A 15,760-nucleotide genomic window follows, 5' to 3' on the forward strand; every position below is an offset into this window, starting at 1 on the left:
AACAGTAAATCATTAAAATGTATGTATTAAACATGATTCAACGATAAATCATTGCATATGAGGAATAAATCTGATTGAACTCTGTCATAGATTATATAATATATTTTATGATGTATTAATATTGCTATTAAAGTATTACCATTAGTTGAGTTAACTTTTGCCAAAAACATTTCATTAACTACCTATTGTATATAAAATATACATGGTTTCAATCACCTACTCACGAATAATATTTTTAAATTACAAAAATATAATTAAAATTATATTCTTTAATTACATACCTATCTAATTTTATTCAAATTGTAACTTAAAATATCCAAAATAAAAACTAGTTACATGTTTTTAAGATTTTTGGTTACAGAGTAAAATACTTATAAATTTTCAATCCTTAGCTATAAAAATTGAATATTAATGAATTATTTACTTGGTTTTAAACTTTTAACGAATTTTCTTGAAATTTAAACTGCAAATGCTTAAAGGTAAAAATCATGCCTATGTAACCTATAAAAGAATTTGCAAATATTCATGATTTTGATGAATTTTTGTCGATGTTTGAACTTAAAATGCTAATAAAAAAAAAAAATTATGCCTATGTATTCAGGTATTCTTACAATTTTTGAATCACTATAAGACTAACTTATGAGGAACTTAATACTACATTTTAAAGTATTTTGACTTTGCGAAAAAATGTTATAAATATTTATAAAACATACACAAAAACGAATATTTCAAATGCCAATAATTAATAACCTTAAAATAAGCGAAATATTTTATAAATTAAAATCATGTAAAGGAAATGCTAATCTAAATAACTGGAGAAATTTTCAAATATCTACGAATTATAAAGTAATAACAAATATTGAAAATCGTTAGCGTTACCTACGCGATTTGGTAAAATTTTTTAATTTAAACGCTTATAACATTTTTCTTAAATGACACTCAAGCTTTTTCTATAGGTAGCTATTTGAAGAAAAACTTATCGAAAACTGAGTGTTAAATTTTTTAATGATGTGATGTTTCTATGTTATGTGTCAACATTTAAATATATACGATAATTGATAAAATTTATGAACCAACTTACAATGCTAATATAGCATATAAGTATAAGTTTATATTTATATAAACTATAGTTTTTTCTAAAAATTATTTTAAAGTTATTCTACCACGTAATAAAATATATTAATAATAATAATAATAATATAAAAAACAAAAATAGCCTTGTTTAATAAATTAAAGAAATTTTTTTCAAAATCGATTAGGTACATCCCTTTTCCCGTTAACTCAGTATTAAGACTGATTTATTTATGGCAATTGAAGACTTTGAATAACTCTATATACAATATTGAATATACCTTTAACAGATTTATATTATATGAATATAAGTTTTGATAATAACACCATGAAAGATGATGACCTCCAGAAGCAATGACAGATGGACAGATGGTCGTGTTTGACTAGATTTTTTTTTACATTATTTTAATGTATACTGTTAGTTATCTCATAGGTAGTTAAATGAATTTATTTATATTTTGCGTCCCATATAGGCGGTTAGGTAGGTTATTCATTAATATGCCGATAATTTCCATAAACTGTACTTGACATTTATGGGTGTTTACATTAATTAAGAAGTACCTGTATAAGAATATATGAAATAAACTTGAGAATTTTTTTTTTTTAATGTTAACAGTGATTTTTAAAAAAAAATTCTCCTATGAAATTTAGGCTGAAAACGTTTTAAAGCCCTGTACATGATATTATAATAACTTTATTTCAGAAAAAAAATACAGAAAAAAAATATATAAATAAATAAATAAATAAAATCTAATAAAAAATAAATTATTACAGAACACAATAATAATTTAGCTTGTAGCCATACTTGTTAAATTATAATTTCTGCTCAATTAATTTCAAAACAAATTAATAATAGGCGTTAGGTACATTTTTGTTATTTAATATTAAATTTAATAATGGTGCAAAGGTTATGACTTTATGAGTTCCGACACACAAACATCCAACATACTTGAAATACGATGTAAACAATGAGAAAAATGCACAACACATGCAACCAGAATAACCTGTAAATATTGCATAAAATAAAGAAATGTGTGTGTTATATAATTATACATATGAAATTTAAAATATTATTTACTTTTGATTTTTCGACAACGCTTTAGGCAAGTTACTTAAGTCTTCGTGTAAAATGTGTTTCCTAATCCCGTAAACAGTGTACTTTATATAAGACTTCCAATCAAATTCTTCGAAACCGAACCGAAATGTCTTACGATCTTCTTGACTCAGTAACGACCATAATTCTCGTGTATTGCCGTTGTCAAATTTCCATTCACTCGTGGTAAACACTTTTAACAAATCAGTCATACTTTCTAATTTCTTATACATTTTCAACATTCTGAATCAACATATTACAAAATCATAATTAATCTTTTTCGGTACATATCATATTAACATTTTTGATAATCTGGGTAGATATAGTTTTTAATATTGTAAAATACAGATGATGATGTTAGCGATTTAAATAATTTAGCTTGTAATAAATCTGACTTGAATGCAATCGTTAGAACTCTAAATTTAAAACAAGTAAACAATTGCGATAGTATATTAGAAATAAGTAAGGATATATTAAATCTATTTTATTTTATGAAAATCCTAATACTATATTTGACGTACCTAATTTTATTAGGTACACTATACTTACTTTGGATTTTTGCCACGTATAATGAATGAAAAATCTATGAACGCACCAGGTATCCGATGCAATAAAAATCTTAAAATATAAACGAGCCATCGACTGTCGGAAAATATACAAAATATATACCACATCGTTTCCAACGGAGGGGCCTGATGGTAAGCTTCAAACGTATAGTTTATGATCTTGTCCCAATGTATTGGGCTATCAGCACTTGACACGTAATTATAAATTTTCGGTTCCTTGTTTTTTTCGTCACTATATTTATACCTATCGACGAAATCGATAAAAATACAAACGATTTAATTGCAAATATAATATTATAGTGTCATATATAACAAATTTTTACCTGTTTACTGTACTCCACATTACACTAATAAGTGCATTTGTAGTGTAATCGACTGGGACAATATCAGTTTTTTTATTCCTAGATAATTGAATTGTTCTTAAAATTCCGACGATTAAGGGAGTAATTATACCAGATGCTCCATTAATATTATCTAACCAACCTGGTTCCGGTTCGGATTGTGTACACCCTACTACAATATCGTTATTGTTTATTATTTTTGATTAGATTTTCGAAAAACCATATGAATAATAAAATATTCGATATAAACTTAAACTAATTTTTGGATTTTGCACGATTATATTAAAAATAATCCTTTTTAGCGTATTTTCCACATTATACTACATGTTTGCATATTTTAAATCCTTACTAATTGATGGACGAAATATTGAAATTGGCAATTGATTTTCATACGTCAAAATATCATTTTCTGTAAGCGCTTTAGTGAAAGTGTATGTATTTGGCCAATCAGCTCCAAAGCTATTTTTTCATATTATATTATGATAATTAGAAACTGGGAAATTTTATATTAGAAAAAACATATTTACTTCTGAATGTTTTCATCTCGTTTAATTAATTTTTTTAATTCTTTAGCTGATATTGAAACGGGATAAAATTGTTCTTTAATTTCACTTCTTGGACAGTGTGAGTAAGCGGTTGATACATGCACAAAACCCTGAAATAATCAATCATTTGATTGAAAACCCGTTACAAGAAAACTAATTAGTAATTAGTAATTTTACTATGATATTTTATGATTATTTTTATTATAAAATAAAACTCCGTATATCATTTTTTAAACTTCATTTATACTAAAATCATTTATGATTTATGTAATTTTAATATTCTACATGATTGTCCTAATTTTTATTTTTTATTTTTATTAGTTTTAATTTAATGGATCTTAAATTTTTTTAAATAGGTAAAGTTATCATAAAATAAATGTTCAATGTCAAATAATCATATTGAATAAAACTTTAAAATTTTAAAACATACTTTAATTATTAATATTGAAATTAAAACAGGAGCGCCATTTGGGGGGAGTAGGGTATAATTTGGCTACCCTATTTTTTTTTCTGTGTCTTATTGACCTGGATTAAAATTTACAATACGCCAGGTGATGGCCTATGTGTAATAATTAAAATATATTATTAATTGCTATGATTAATATATAATGCGTAGGTATAATATATTATTATTTATGTAAATATAGATAATAAATAATATGCATATTATTTATTATTTGTACATTTTTATTAGATTATAACATGCACAATGCGTTTATGCATGATCATTGATCAACACTTCCAACTTTTCAGATATTATTTTTTCATTGATATAGGTATAAATGTTGTATAATAAAAATATAGTATTTAGTTTATTGTATAGATTTATAATAAGTGCGTATCGACGTATATGGGTATGGCATTATACAATATTATGCTTATACTTCAGACCGATTATCAGAAAATACGTTTCAAAACAGTTCGAAAATGAAATATGAACTTATTATTGATTCTGATTGAAGTTTTCGAATGTTAACATAATTTACGTTAAGTGTTGTTGTTTAGTTATCGATTACCTATTTTATGATTTTTTAATTTCTTCATCATGAATGTCAAAAATAAAAGAGGGAAAATGTGGAGGTGTTCAATAATTTTATAAACCCAGTATATTTTATAATTTTAAAGAGCATATTTTTTGATTTTACCATTTTGAGAGCGTACCTACCTATTTGATGATTATTGGTATGTTTATAATTTAATTGAAAAATTTGGCTATAGAAAAAAAATCTGTGTAATTTATCCTATTTTATATTTATTTTAAGAGTTTTCACTAGGTATTATTGTATTGTTTTCAAATCATTATATAGTTGACATACAATTTCCTGTTTTTATTAATAACTTTTATTAAAAATCATAAAATATAAGAATATTATTAACATATTAATATTTATAAAACTGCTATTAAAAACACACACACACTAATGATATCTGTGATTACCTACTATTTTGAAAAAGCAGTGGCCTGACAAAAAAAAATTGACTGGCTAACTGCTTAAATTTTGGCACCCTTATTATAAAACTCAAATGGCGCCATTGAATTCAAAAAAAAAAAAAAAAAACAAAAATATAACGCTATAAACGTATATGATAATAAATTATTTTTTTATTTCTAATACGTACCTTAAGATTATTCATTATTGTTGCTAGTTCTAATAGATTTTCTGTTCCTTGAATGTTTATTTTTGTTGCCATCTGTATAGATTCATTGAATCTAATTGTAGCAGCACAATGAAAAACAAAATTCACATTGTTTATCAACCAATCACGATCGTCAGTTGAAAACCCCAACGAGGGTTCTTCTAAATTGCCATCAATTATTTTAATCTTGGTCACAAAGTCTGGTTTTTCAAATCGAAGACGATCAAATACCTTAAAAAGCACAATACTAATTACTTGATAAGATAATCATATCAATTCAATCTTTTTAAAAATTGCATTGCTCTAAAAGTATGTTTATCAAAATAATAAATGTTTGTATTGCGAATTATTAACATGTATTAATTTGACAAACTCTCATTTATATTTTGTCTGATATAATAAAACTTAATACCGAGATTCTATTGTATTGTATTTAATTTAATAAGTTACTAAAAAATTCTAGAACCCTAACATACATAATATAATAAAATAGGTATCCGGATAGGTTACCCTTTACATATATGTATTTAATTTGAGTCCCAATACTGGGGCAAACAGGTATTGTATACGAAATAATTGCAGTATATAAATCGTTGCGCAATAAATTGCAGACTACCCTGTAAAACTTTTTTTATCTTCCTGCCAAAGGTTTTTGATGAGATATTTTTAACTAACGTTCCTAGATTTAATAAAGTAATGATTTATATGATAAAAAATTACTAAATACATTAATCACTAATATGTAATATTTATTTTATTTATGTATTAAAAAAATTTTTCTATACATATTATTCAACTATTAGGTACAAAAATTGACTTACAGCTCGTTGATAGATGTCCACAGCTCTTTGACTGGCGGCCAATCCTTTCTTACTTCTAACGAGAACCGCAATAGTTTTTACATCACACGACCTTAATAATTTTTCCAAAAGTATTGTTCCTAGAAATCCCGTACTACCAGTGATGAAAACCACTCCATCCCTAAACGTCTCGGCTATACTAATCCTCATACTTTATTTATTTATTTTTTTGCCAGCTTTAACATCAATACTTTCACTGTGAATATGCAAATGATTGTTCTCAGTTATATACTGATAGATAAAACGGGTTTTTTTATTCTACCAGTTATTGCTGACCTTCCTTTTAGATTAAGATTTTTAGAGTGGGGCGACGAATCTATTGCTTTACAGTGATGTGTATGTTTTTTTTTATGATCATAGCCTTTTAAAGCAGAATAATACTTAAGTTTTCAACGTTGAAGGAAATCGCTGGTACCGAATAGGATCTATTTGGTATTTTGAGCAGAAGGGTCAAAAGTAAAAAATTTCCAATACTTTCCTTAATAATCAAGAAAACGTAAAAAAAAGCAAGATAAGAAGAAGTAACGGAAAGTTTTGTGCTAACCAAACCAGTTTACGACACCATTGATATTTTTCTTTTGTTATTATATAATGCAAAAACTGCAGCAGATAACTGTAAATACTTAATATTTTCACCAAGTATTAATTTAATCGTTTCAAGGAATACACTCAACGTCTACAACTGTAGTAGCAGCAGTCTGGTTAACTTACTTTTCATCTTTTTTTCTCGTGCAACATCATACATTTTAAATCCAAAAAGTAACTCGACTGGTGAGATAGACTTCATCTCCAAAGAACAGATTTGTCAAAAAAATGATTTAAAGAGCATACGTCACGCTGTCTGCTTGTACGCCACAAAACGTGGACATACTATTAAATCATGATTAAACATAATATTATAGCGATAATAAAAAAATGTCTGCGCAAACTGTACAATGTCGTATCCACGCTGTGATCGTATCAGTGTATTAATCCGCGTAAAAAACGTTTACGAATGAGGAATGAGTAAGAGTCGTTCGTCGCGAGTAATAGGCGTGGCTTAAATCTTCGGTGTTTGCGGATCGTAAAAACAGCGTACCTTATTCTCTAAGTTTTTGTATGCGGCGTTTGGTTTAAGAACATTAAGTCTTCTTAACGATATAAAATAATGATGAGAAAACCAAATACGAAAAAAATGATTATTTTATGGAGTTACGAGTAAATGCCGACGGCCGTGACGTCACAGGGTCAGCCGTCTCCGTGCGTCATAACAAGATACCGAGAATAAAATTATAGACGTAAAAAAAAAAAACGGTTATTATTGTATTCTTGTGAATTCCCCGTCTTTAAAAAATTATACTATTAAATTTAAATTTAAAAATAACTAAAATACGAAACTTCCATAAGTTTAACAGAGACAATTATCATCACTACTATAATATACCTATATTATAAACATTGTAAAATTGCATGTGCTTGTAAAAGCCGTATCATTGTAAAATACGATATATCTTGTAGTTAAACTACGTCTATCTAATAAATAATAAATAATAATATTGTAAAAAAAATAAAAAATAGAAAAAATTATTTTGAATTACGTTAAACAAATGATTGATATGGTATCACGAAGGCGGAAGGAGGTTAACATTCTGAGATTTCCAATGAAATTTGTTTAAAAGGAACTTTTCACTAACTTTTAGCCACTTTTTTTTCCAGAGATAGGATCCATAAAAATATATTTATGGTTAACTTGATCGTGATTATAACCTATTCATTGAATATTATTGTACGACTTCCAGTTAGGTTAGGTAAAATAATATTCGTTGAACACGACTGGACGGTAAAATGTCACTGTGCGAGTTCAAACCACCTTCAAATTTATTGGCTTATTTTTTTTTTCAAATGTATATATTATTTACAAAATAAAAATATGTATAAGCATTTTACTATTAGAAAATATACCTAATAGCTTGTCAATATTTAATAAGTGTTTTTGTTATAAGTATTTTATACAAAAATCAAAAAATATAAAAAATATTCAAACACAATTAATTTTTGTAGACTTTCGAAGAAGTTAAAATTTGAACAAAATTACATACCTATATTATTAACAATGAATAACGATATTAATTATTTTCTTATAAATTCATAAACATTCTTCGTGGGGACATAATATGTATAATATATATATATATATTATATACGTTTATGATATACATAATAATGATATTAAATTATGAATTTTACAATACGCAATGACATTTTTAATAAATCATTTATTTATACTATTAATCTTTTTTGGAAAAAATTTTATTACATTTTGAGCTACTTAAGTTGATTTAATATGGTATTAATATTTCATATTATTATCATTATTATAGAATATTATTGTTGATATTTCATAATGTTTGCAAATTACACTTCAGCATCTTTTTAACCATTTCATTTGATATTTTGAAATACAACTGATAGCCACTATCGAAACCAATAATGTTAAATTATCTGGATAATTTATCACATTTTGATAAGGCACGCGGTTGCTTTGAGTAAAATTTTGTGTGCTATGCAGTGTTATATCAAATTTTCCAAATTATGTATTATATATTAATTATTTTATTAAGATATGAAATTAATTAAACTATAATAGTCTAATTTTTGGATTAAATAATAAAAAAAAATCATTTGTGTATCTGTTATACAAATGTAAAATTTTAGTGGCTCAATACTGTATAATATTATAAATCTTTTGGAAAAAATTTTATTATGACCCAAATCTTTTGCTCCAGTCAAGTTTATCCTTCTCGTGAGTCGTAGTTCTAAAATTTGGTGTATAGGTAAATTATGTAGTGTATTGTATATCACTCGTATTGAATGACACGTGCTAAAACTAGTCTTAACCTCGTGCAATTGAATAAGCGATAATTATGATCAAAAATTTAATTTGGCCAGCGCCCAGCTGTTTTAACTAGTACGGTTTCATATCTGTTCCTTTTAGACCTTATGACCCCGGCCTTGCAAAGTCGCGAAGGTAGAACTACGTCAAACGATTGTAATAAAGTTTAATATGATTTATGATCGGAAACATTTTTAGTAGGTACATCAAAACAATCAATATACAATAATCCACCATATTAGCTGTGTCACCTTTCAACGTACTTTCATCACACACGCTCCTGACGAACTCTCCGACAGCTACAGAACTCACAAGCAAACAGCGACAGCGTCAAATAACACAATATTATGTTTCCTCAGCATAACTTTCTTTATATTATTATTTATTATGTCTTAATGATACATTAATACATACTATTTTAGTGTTAATGACTGCCTATGCCATAGGTACATTTATTATTATCAATGCATTATTACCTTTATCTAATATTGTAATTTTTTAATTTAAATTGATTGTAATAACTATAGATAATTGTTTTACTAATAATTTACTTGCCGAACCCTGTTCTATAGTATATGATAAATTAAAGATGTACAACTCTATGCAAATTTTTAAAAGGGGGTTCAAACACAGGGATTTAAGGTTTCACGAAAAACGAATATTTTTTTGTTATTATGGAGTTGCCATTAGTTATTGTATAAAATAAAAAAGTTATTAATTTTAGAAAGGTATTTTGTAATTGACAATTGGTTTTAATCACTCAAATTCACTGCGTTAAAATATTTATAGTTTTTATTTAATGGAGTTTAAAAAGGGATAAATCTATTGGCATTTAATTTGTCATGTAAATGCCACACAGGATCATCTAGTAGCCTATACATAGATTTTGAAATCATATTATTACTTGCAAAAACTTTAGCATGATTTCAAGTTTTTCGAGTACCTAATTATAGATGAATTTCTTCGAGGAAAAATTAAGACACAACACGGGAAAAGAAAAAAATATTGTAACGAAGTAATTATAGCAATTAATCATATTAATCATGAATTACGAATAAATTATCAATGAATAGATAATTCTAATTATATAACATTTATATTTATTTTTTCAGTATTGAACATTGAAAACTTTAAATTTAAAAATATAATTTAACACAGTATTGAGTATACTTTACTTGATTAGATACTTAACACCGTGTTAAGTGTTTTTTTTTTAATCTATCAATGATAAATATAAACACCTATTAGGTATTAAAATATTATTATTATTACATTGTTCAATTAATAAGTTTGTTGTTATATTTAATACTTGAAGGACATAATATAGAAACAACAATACACCGATATAATCTAAAAAAGATGAGCAAGTTGGTTTCTAGTTATCTAGTGGATCACGCCGACGCCGATTACGGTAATATAGATGATACGTTAAATTTCGATTCAATAATGTATTAGTGTGAGTAACAAGTAAAAAAAAAGTCTTTGAGCCTATGTTAAAAAATATATTTATATTGCTATTGAAGTAGTTTTAAATTCTGAAAAAAGTGTAGAATGTATTGACTTTACAATGATGTGTTTTTTTTGTGTGTGTATGTGTCTAAGTACAGCATAAATTGTTGAAATAATGCTTTAATTTCAAACTTAGGGGGTTGTTTCTGATGGTAAAGTGAATATTCTTGGTACGTTAAACGGTCAAAAGTAAGAATTTTCCAACAGTTATCAAAAATCGATTTTTTTATTATATGATTGTAACTCAAAAACGAATCACCGTAATTACTTGAAATTATCACCAAATTTTTATATTAGTGTTTTCAATATTCTGCTAAATTTAGTATCAAAACATTTTTTTTTTTGAGTTATTTATGGACAACTGACATTTTTGATTTATTTATTTCCGAAACATTGCATTTATTTTATTAGGTATACTTACGTATTTAATTATTTCAATAATATATATATATATATTATATACCATATCATAGTATTGTTATTAACTTTAGAGTTAATAATATTTTACTGAAAATACTATGAAACAGTAGTAAGAATATACTCATTATTATAATTAAATAATATCTTAAAATTATGTTACATAACATTTGGAAAATACTGTTGTGTGAACTACAATCTATAATATTTACTTAAAATTAAATCCCCACGAGGCCACGAATAATTTATGTAATTATAACACAGTAATTGACATCGTTATTCATCGTTAAAATGTTATGTAATTTCGTCCTAATTGTTTTTGTATATCTAAATTTTTTTTCTTTTTTTTTGTTCTATTATGAACCCAAATGTATTTTAGATTCTAATTGAAGTGATGAATGTATTGATTTTACAATAATGTGTGTGTGTGTTTTTTTCTGTGTACAGCATAACTATATTATGTGAAACATAAACATAAACATTACTTTTATTCTTAATTCCTTATTGGAGAAAAATGGACAGTAGAGGAAAATGGTATCTATTTTTGGAGAAAAATAGCTATGGGCATTATTTTAAACGAATAACGATCTGTCAACCTAATTTATTATATTATTAGAGTTTAATTTTTATAATAATATGTATATATTTATATTTTATGCCATATTAAATCAACTTTTATAACTCGAAATTTAATATTAATTTTTCTGTGAATACCATAAAATAGTAAAAATAGGGTTTATAATATAAATGTATGATTTATTTTGTAAATTTTCATTAAAATAAACGAATTTTTAAAAAGAAAAAAAAGATTTAAAGGATTCAGTAAACACTACTTTTAAAAAATCTAGTGATAAATTTTTAAAACTTAAACGTTAAACTAAAAGATTTTATGAATTCTAACTATACTAATTTTTTGAAAACTTTTGAATATTTTAAATTTAAACGCTAATAAAAATATTGTAACTACAGATTTTTGATATTTTTGATAAATTATTAACTAACAACTTATGAGGAGTTATATTGTATTGAATTTCCAAACGATTTTTATTTATTCAAGCAGAAGATTTTTAATCGAGATTTATAGAAAAAAAAATCAAAAATTGTTCACGCCTATAAGCTTATAAAAACAATCAAAATATTTTAATTTGTATCGTAAAAATAAAATTATAATAAAAACTCTTAACTTGAGTCACAAAAAAATAAAAATCGTTTTTGTAAAACATTGGATTTTTGTAAAAATTTATGTTTTTCTAATATTTTTTTTTGTTTATCCGTATTATAAAAAAAAATTTGGAATATTTATTTTTGACCTTTTTGAAGACAAATTAGATCTAATTTTCTATTTAAAACCACATTCAAAGTTGAAAATTTCTATAATTACTTATTGGTATGCACTGTACACATGCACTCAAAACAACATCATTTTAAATAATATTATATTATTCGCCGCTCTAAAATTAAAATATTTAATTTTAAACAATATTCAGTTTTATCACTAGTTATAATATCGTTTTATTATTTATCACATGATATAACTGTTGTTTATTTTTGGATAATGTATCTAATTTGATAGATTGTGAATATTCTTTTAATAGCTAATTATGAAAAAAATATCCAATTTCTTCAAAACTTAAACTTTAGACGAACTTAAAAAATATTTGTATTCTACATTCAATCTTTTTTTATAATTCTTATAATATGAAAAACTATGGAACTATGTATTAAATTTTCATGTTCTTTATCCACCATAATTTTTTTTTAATGACATTTATAAAAAAAATTAACAAAACTCAAAAATGTCGAAGTCAATAAATCGCTCAAGGTATAATTAAAATAATCACGTATTATGTGTTTAATAGTTATTATAGAGCATCGAGTTAACAATTTAAATATCTTATATTATAATTTTTGAATTATTTCCAATAAAAAATGTAATTTTGTCCAAAATCAAATATATATGTGTAGTACTTTGAAATTATTACAAAAGGTCATAAAGTCATAAGTAAAGATCGGATTTCCATACACTAATAATTATTAAAATGTACTTATACAATTTTGTTAATTTTTCGATCAAGTAATGATTTATGAAAATGAATTTACTGCTTATATACGACGTACAAAATATGTAGTTAAATGTAAGTTATGTAAAATCCGGTGTTTAATCATAAAAATATAGTGTTCAACACTACACAATTAGGTCACATACATTAAAGCGTTAAAATGAGAAATACACGAATGCAATTCACCGAAAAAATATTATTGTTCGCCGTATGTCAATTATGTATTAATTACTTTAAGATGTAACGTTTGATGTATTTACATCAAATACTTGACGTTGTACGTTTAATTTTTATTCACGTTGGTTTCAGTTATGTTTTCATTATGTAATCGTTTTTTATTCTAAGGTGGAAAAAGACCTATCCAGTTCCGTAGGCATAACTTTGTGTATCAACTATCATTATTTATTCTATGCCAACGTCACAAACAATAAATTATTTTAATAATTTTAGTTCAACTATATAATATTATATGCCATATACGGGTTTACTTACGAGTAGCCATAAAGGTATTAACCATTACCGGTTATAACACTTTAATATATATATATATATCAATTATAATAATATTACCTGTATGGATGTACAGCTTTACTTTTAAATCTAAATTTTTTCCGATGTTTTATGATCCAAGATATTAAATGTAATATACATTTACTAACTTTACTATGCTGTTAGAAATCCTATTATGACGTCATATTAACGAATTTTATTGCGATTTTTTTATAATTCCGTTTGTCTAGCAAATGTGTTAGTTTTAAATAAAATAAACTAATAAATGGCATGCTGGAAGCCTGGAATGTAGATATAATATACTATTAATATATGCGTATAATACGTGAACGCCACGAGGTTAACCTTTATTCGCATGGTCTATGTTGTATAATAATTTTGTATTAAATAGCGAAAAAACCCGTCCAATTATTTATTAAACTAGCATAGAGCAATGATTTTCTTTGTACATCTAAATAAATCCCGTAGCTAACCTAATCAAAATTTATAGTTTTGGTTTAAACAACTATAATATAGCATTGACTATTATTGACTATAGTTATATTAACTACAACACAGAATATGTTTTTGAACTTAAAATAATTTCTTGACATTTTATTATGTAATAAAATGTTCAAAATTTATATTATAGGTAAATTATGGTTATTACGTACTTTTTTTATTTTGATAATTAATTTCTTTTTAAACATTGATCATGTAATTCATATTCCAGGCGCAAGCTGGGTATCTTATGGTATCTAATGTTCGAGAACTAACTTGAACGTTTCATCGAACATTTTGTATTAAATAATGCGTTCGCTAGTTTATTGGATAGACAAATCAACCTACACACAGTATGTGCAACAATAATTAAAAAATAATAATATTATTTAGATAGGAACAGTTACTTTAGTACCTATAATAATTGTTATAATAGTATGATTAATCTTAAATTTTATGTTTATATTATGTTATGACTTTGTATACTTATAATTTAATCCTGTACGAGATTCATTATTGTCATATTATGAGCAAACACAATAAAAAGATTTTAGAAATAACTTATACCTATTGATAACTGTTAATTGACAAAACCACCTATCTAAACTCATCCATATCAAATTAAAACTAAGCATATCTCAAATATATTTTTTAATTAAGGTTTTTTACCTTATATAAGCAATTAATACAAATAAGATGTACAAAATATACATTTTTAACCAATAATGATTCAAAACGATTAGTTTGAATCATTGGTAACATGTATTTTGGTGTTCCTGTAACCCTTATAATATGAGATAGGTGTTGTTGCCGAATCAGCGACGATATGCACGATGACGAAAATGAAGATTGGGAATCACTTGAGACTTAAGACAGTTCAAATTATTTAAGAATATGATGAGCTCTGTGCCTAGTTTGATCGAGAGAAAATGGCCAAAGGTTGCACAATATAAATAAATGGACGTGCACAAAACCGAGGGATGAGGAAAAAAGCGAAGATATTTATTCCGGTTAATAATGAAACTGGACGAAATCAGTGACAAACAACTAGGGTTTCTAGGAGATACCTATGCGCTGTTCATAATTGGCATCATTCTCAAGGAAGTTGTATGAAAATTCAGTAATCATATTAACAAAAGCGAGGAATGCAAGAGTGTGTTGTTCTACACTCGCGTTAATGAAGGTTAGGTTAAAGAGTTATAATTTAAGAATATTGTAAAGGTAAATTAGTGTATTACTATCAAAAATATGATGCAATTATGAAGACTAGAATATAATAAAATATAATTATGATATTGTTATTACTTATTATATTATTCTAATACCTATAATATAATATTCTAATATTCATGTTTTCAACATCAATGACATGATTTCACATACTTTTTTTTAAGTGTTATTATAATAGTTTTAAATAGTACAATTTTCAGGTAAGTAAAGGTTTTAAAAAAAAAATCTTCAGACAAAATTAAGTATAATTGTTAGACTCAATGAACATATTTTCCGAATACAATAAAGTGTACATTTGGTTCCATGATACTCAACTTTAATATTATGTCCCAATACGACGTGACTACTAAACATAGTAAATAAATTATTTTGACCTAGGCTTATAACCTAGTGTTGATTAGGGTTTTTCTACATAAAGGAAACAATATAACACATATAAAAAAAGAGTAACGAATCGTATAACTATCAAGTGAAAATATTTTTTATTGATAATGATTAATTAAAGATTATATGATAAAATTAAAAGATTGTAAGATTCTATAAATAAAATACTAAATTATAAAATATT

General features: G+C 25.2%; 1 protein-coding gene across 2 annotated transcripts; it reads right to left on the reverse strand.

Moving 5' to 3' along the window:
- Positions 1–1,745: 1,745 nt before the first annotated feature.
- LOC114131747 (fatty acyl-CoA reductase wat-like) lies at positions 1,746–7,075 on the reverse strand. Of its 2 annotated transcripts, XM_050203000.1 has the most exons (8): positions 6,076–7,063; positions 5,237–5,485; positions 3,599–3,726; positions 3,421–3,530; positions 3,054–3,243; positions 2,714–2,974; positions 2,150–2,407; positions 1,746–2,075 (listed from the first exon to the last, which is right to left on the reverse strand). In XM_050203000.1, exons 1-8 carry the CDS (start codon positions 6,262–6,264, stop codon positions 1,988–1,990), a joined length of 1,473 nt encoding a protein of 490 aa, XP_050058957.1. In that variant the 5' UTR covers positions 6,265–7,063; the 3' UTR covers positions 1,746–1,987. The 2 variants fall into 2 exon arrangements, with proteins under 2 accessions (XP_050058957.1, XP_050058958.1); XM_050203001.1 differs by lacking the exons at positions 1,746–2,075; positions 2,150–2,407 and adding an exon at positions 2,428–2,580 and having other exon boundaries at positions 6,076–7,075.
- Between the last annotated feature and the right edge of the window lie 8,685 nt (positions 7,076–15,760).

This window comes from Aphis gossypii, chromosome 3 (assembly GCF_020184175.1).
Source record: "Aphis gossypii isolate Hap1 chromosome 3, ASM2018417v2, whole genome shotgun sequence".
Taxonomy (NCBI): Eukaryota; Metazoa; Arthropoda; class Insecta; order Hemiptera; family Aphididae; genus Aphis; species Aphis gossypii.

What these genes read in the sequence shown, in the direction of transcription:
- LOC114131747 (XM_050203000.1), bottom strand. Translation starts at nt 6,264, where the DNA reads ATGAGGATTAGTATAGCCGAGACGTTTAGGGATGGAGTGGTTTTCATC. An exon ending in TGGACATCTATCAACGAGCT is followed by an intron (nt 5,486 to 6,075) that starts GTAAGTCAATTT and finishes GTGCTTTTTAAG; the next exon opens with GTATTTGATCGTCTTCGATT. An exon ending in CAATAATGAATAATCTTAAG is followed by an intron (nt 3,727 to 5,236) that starts GTACGTATTAGA and finishes TGATTATTTCAG; the next exon opens with GGTTTTGTGCATGTATCAAC.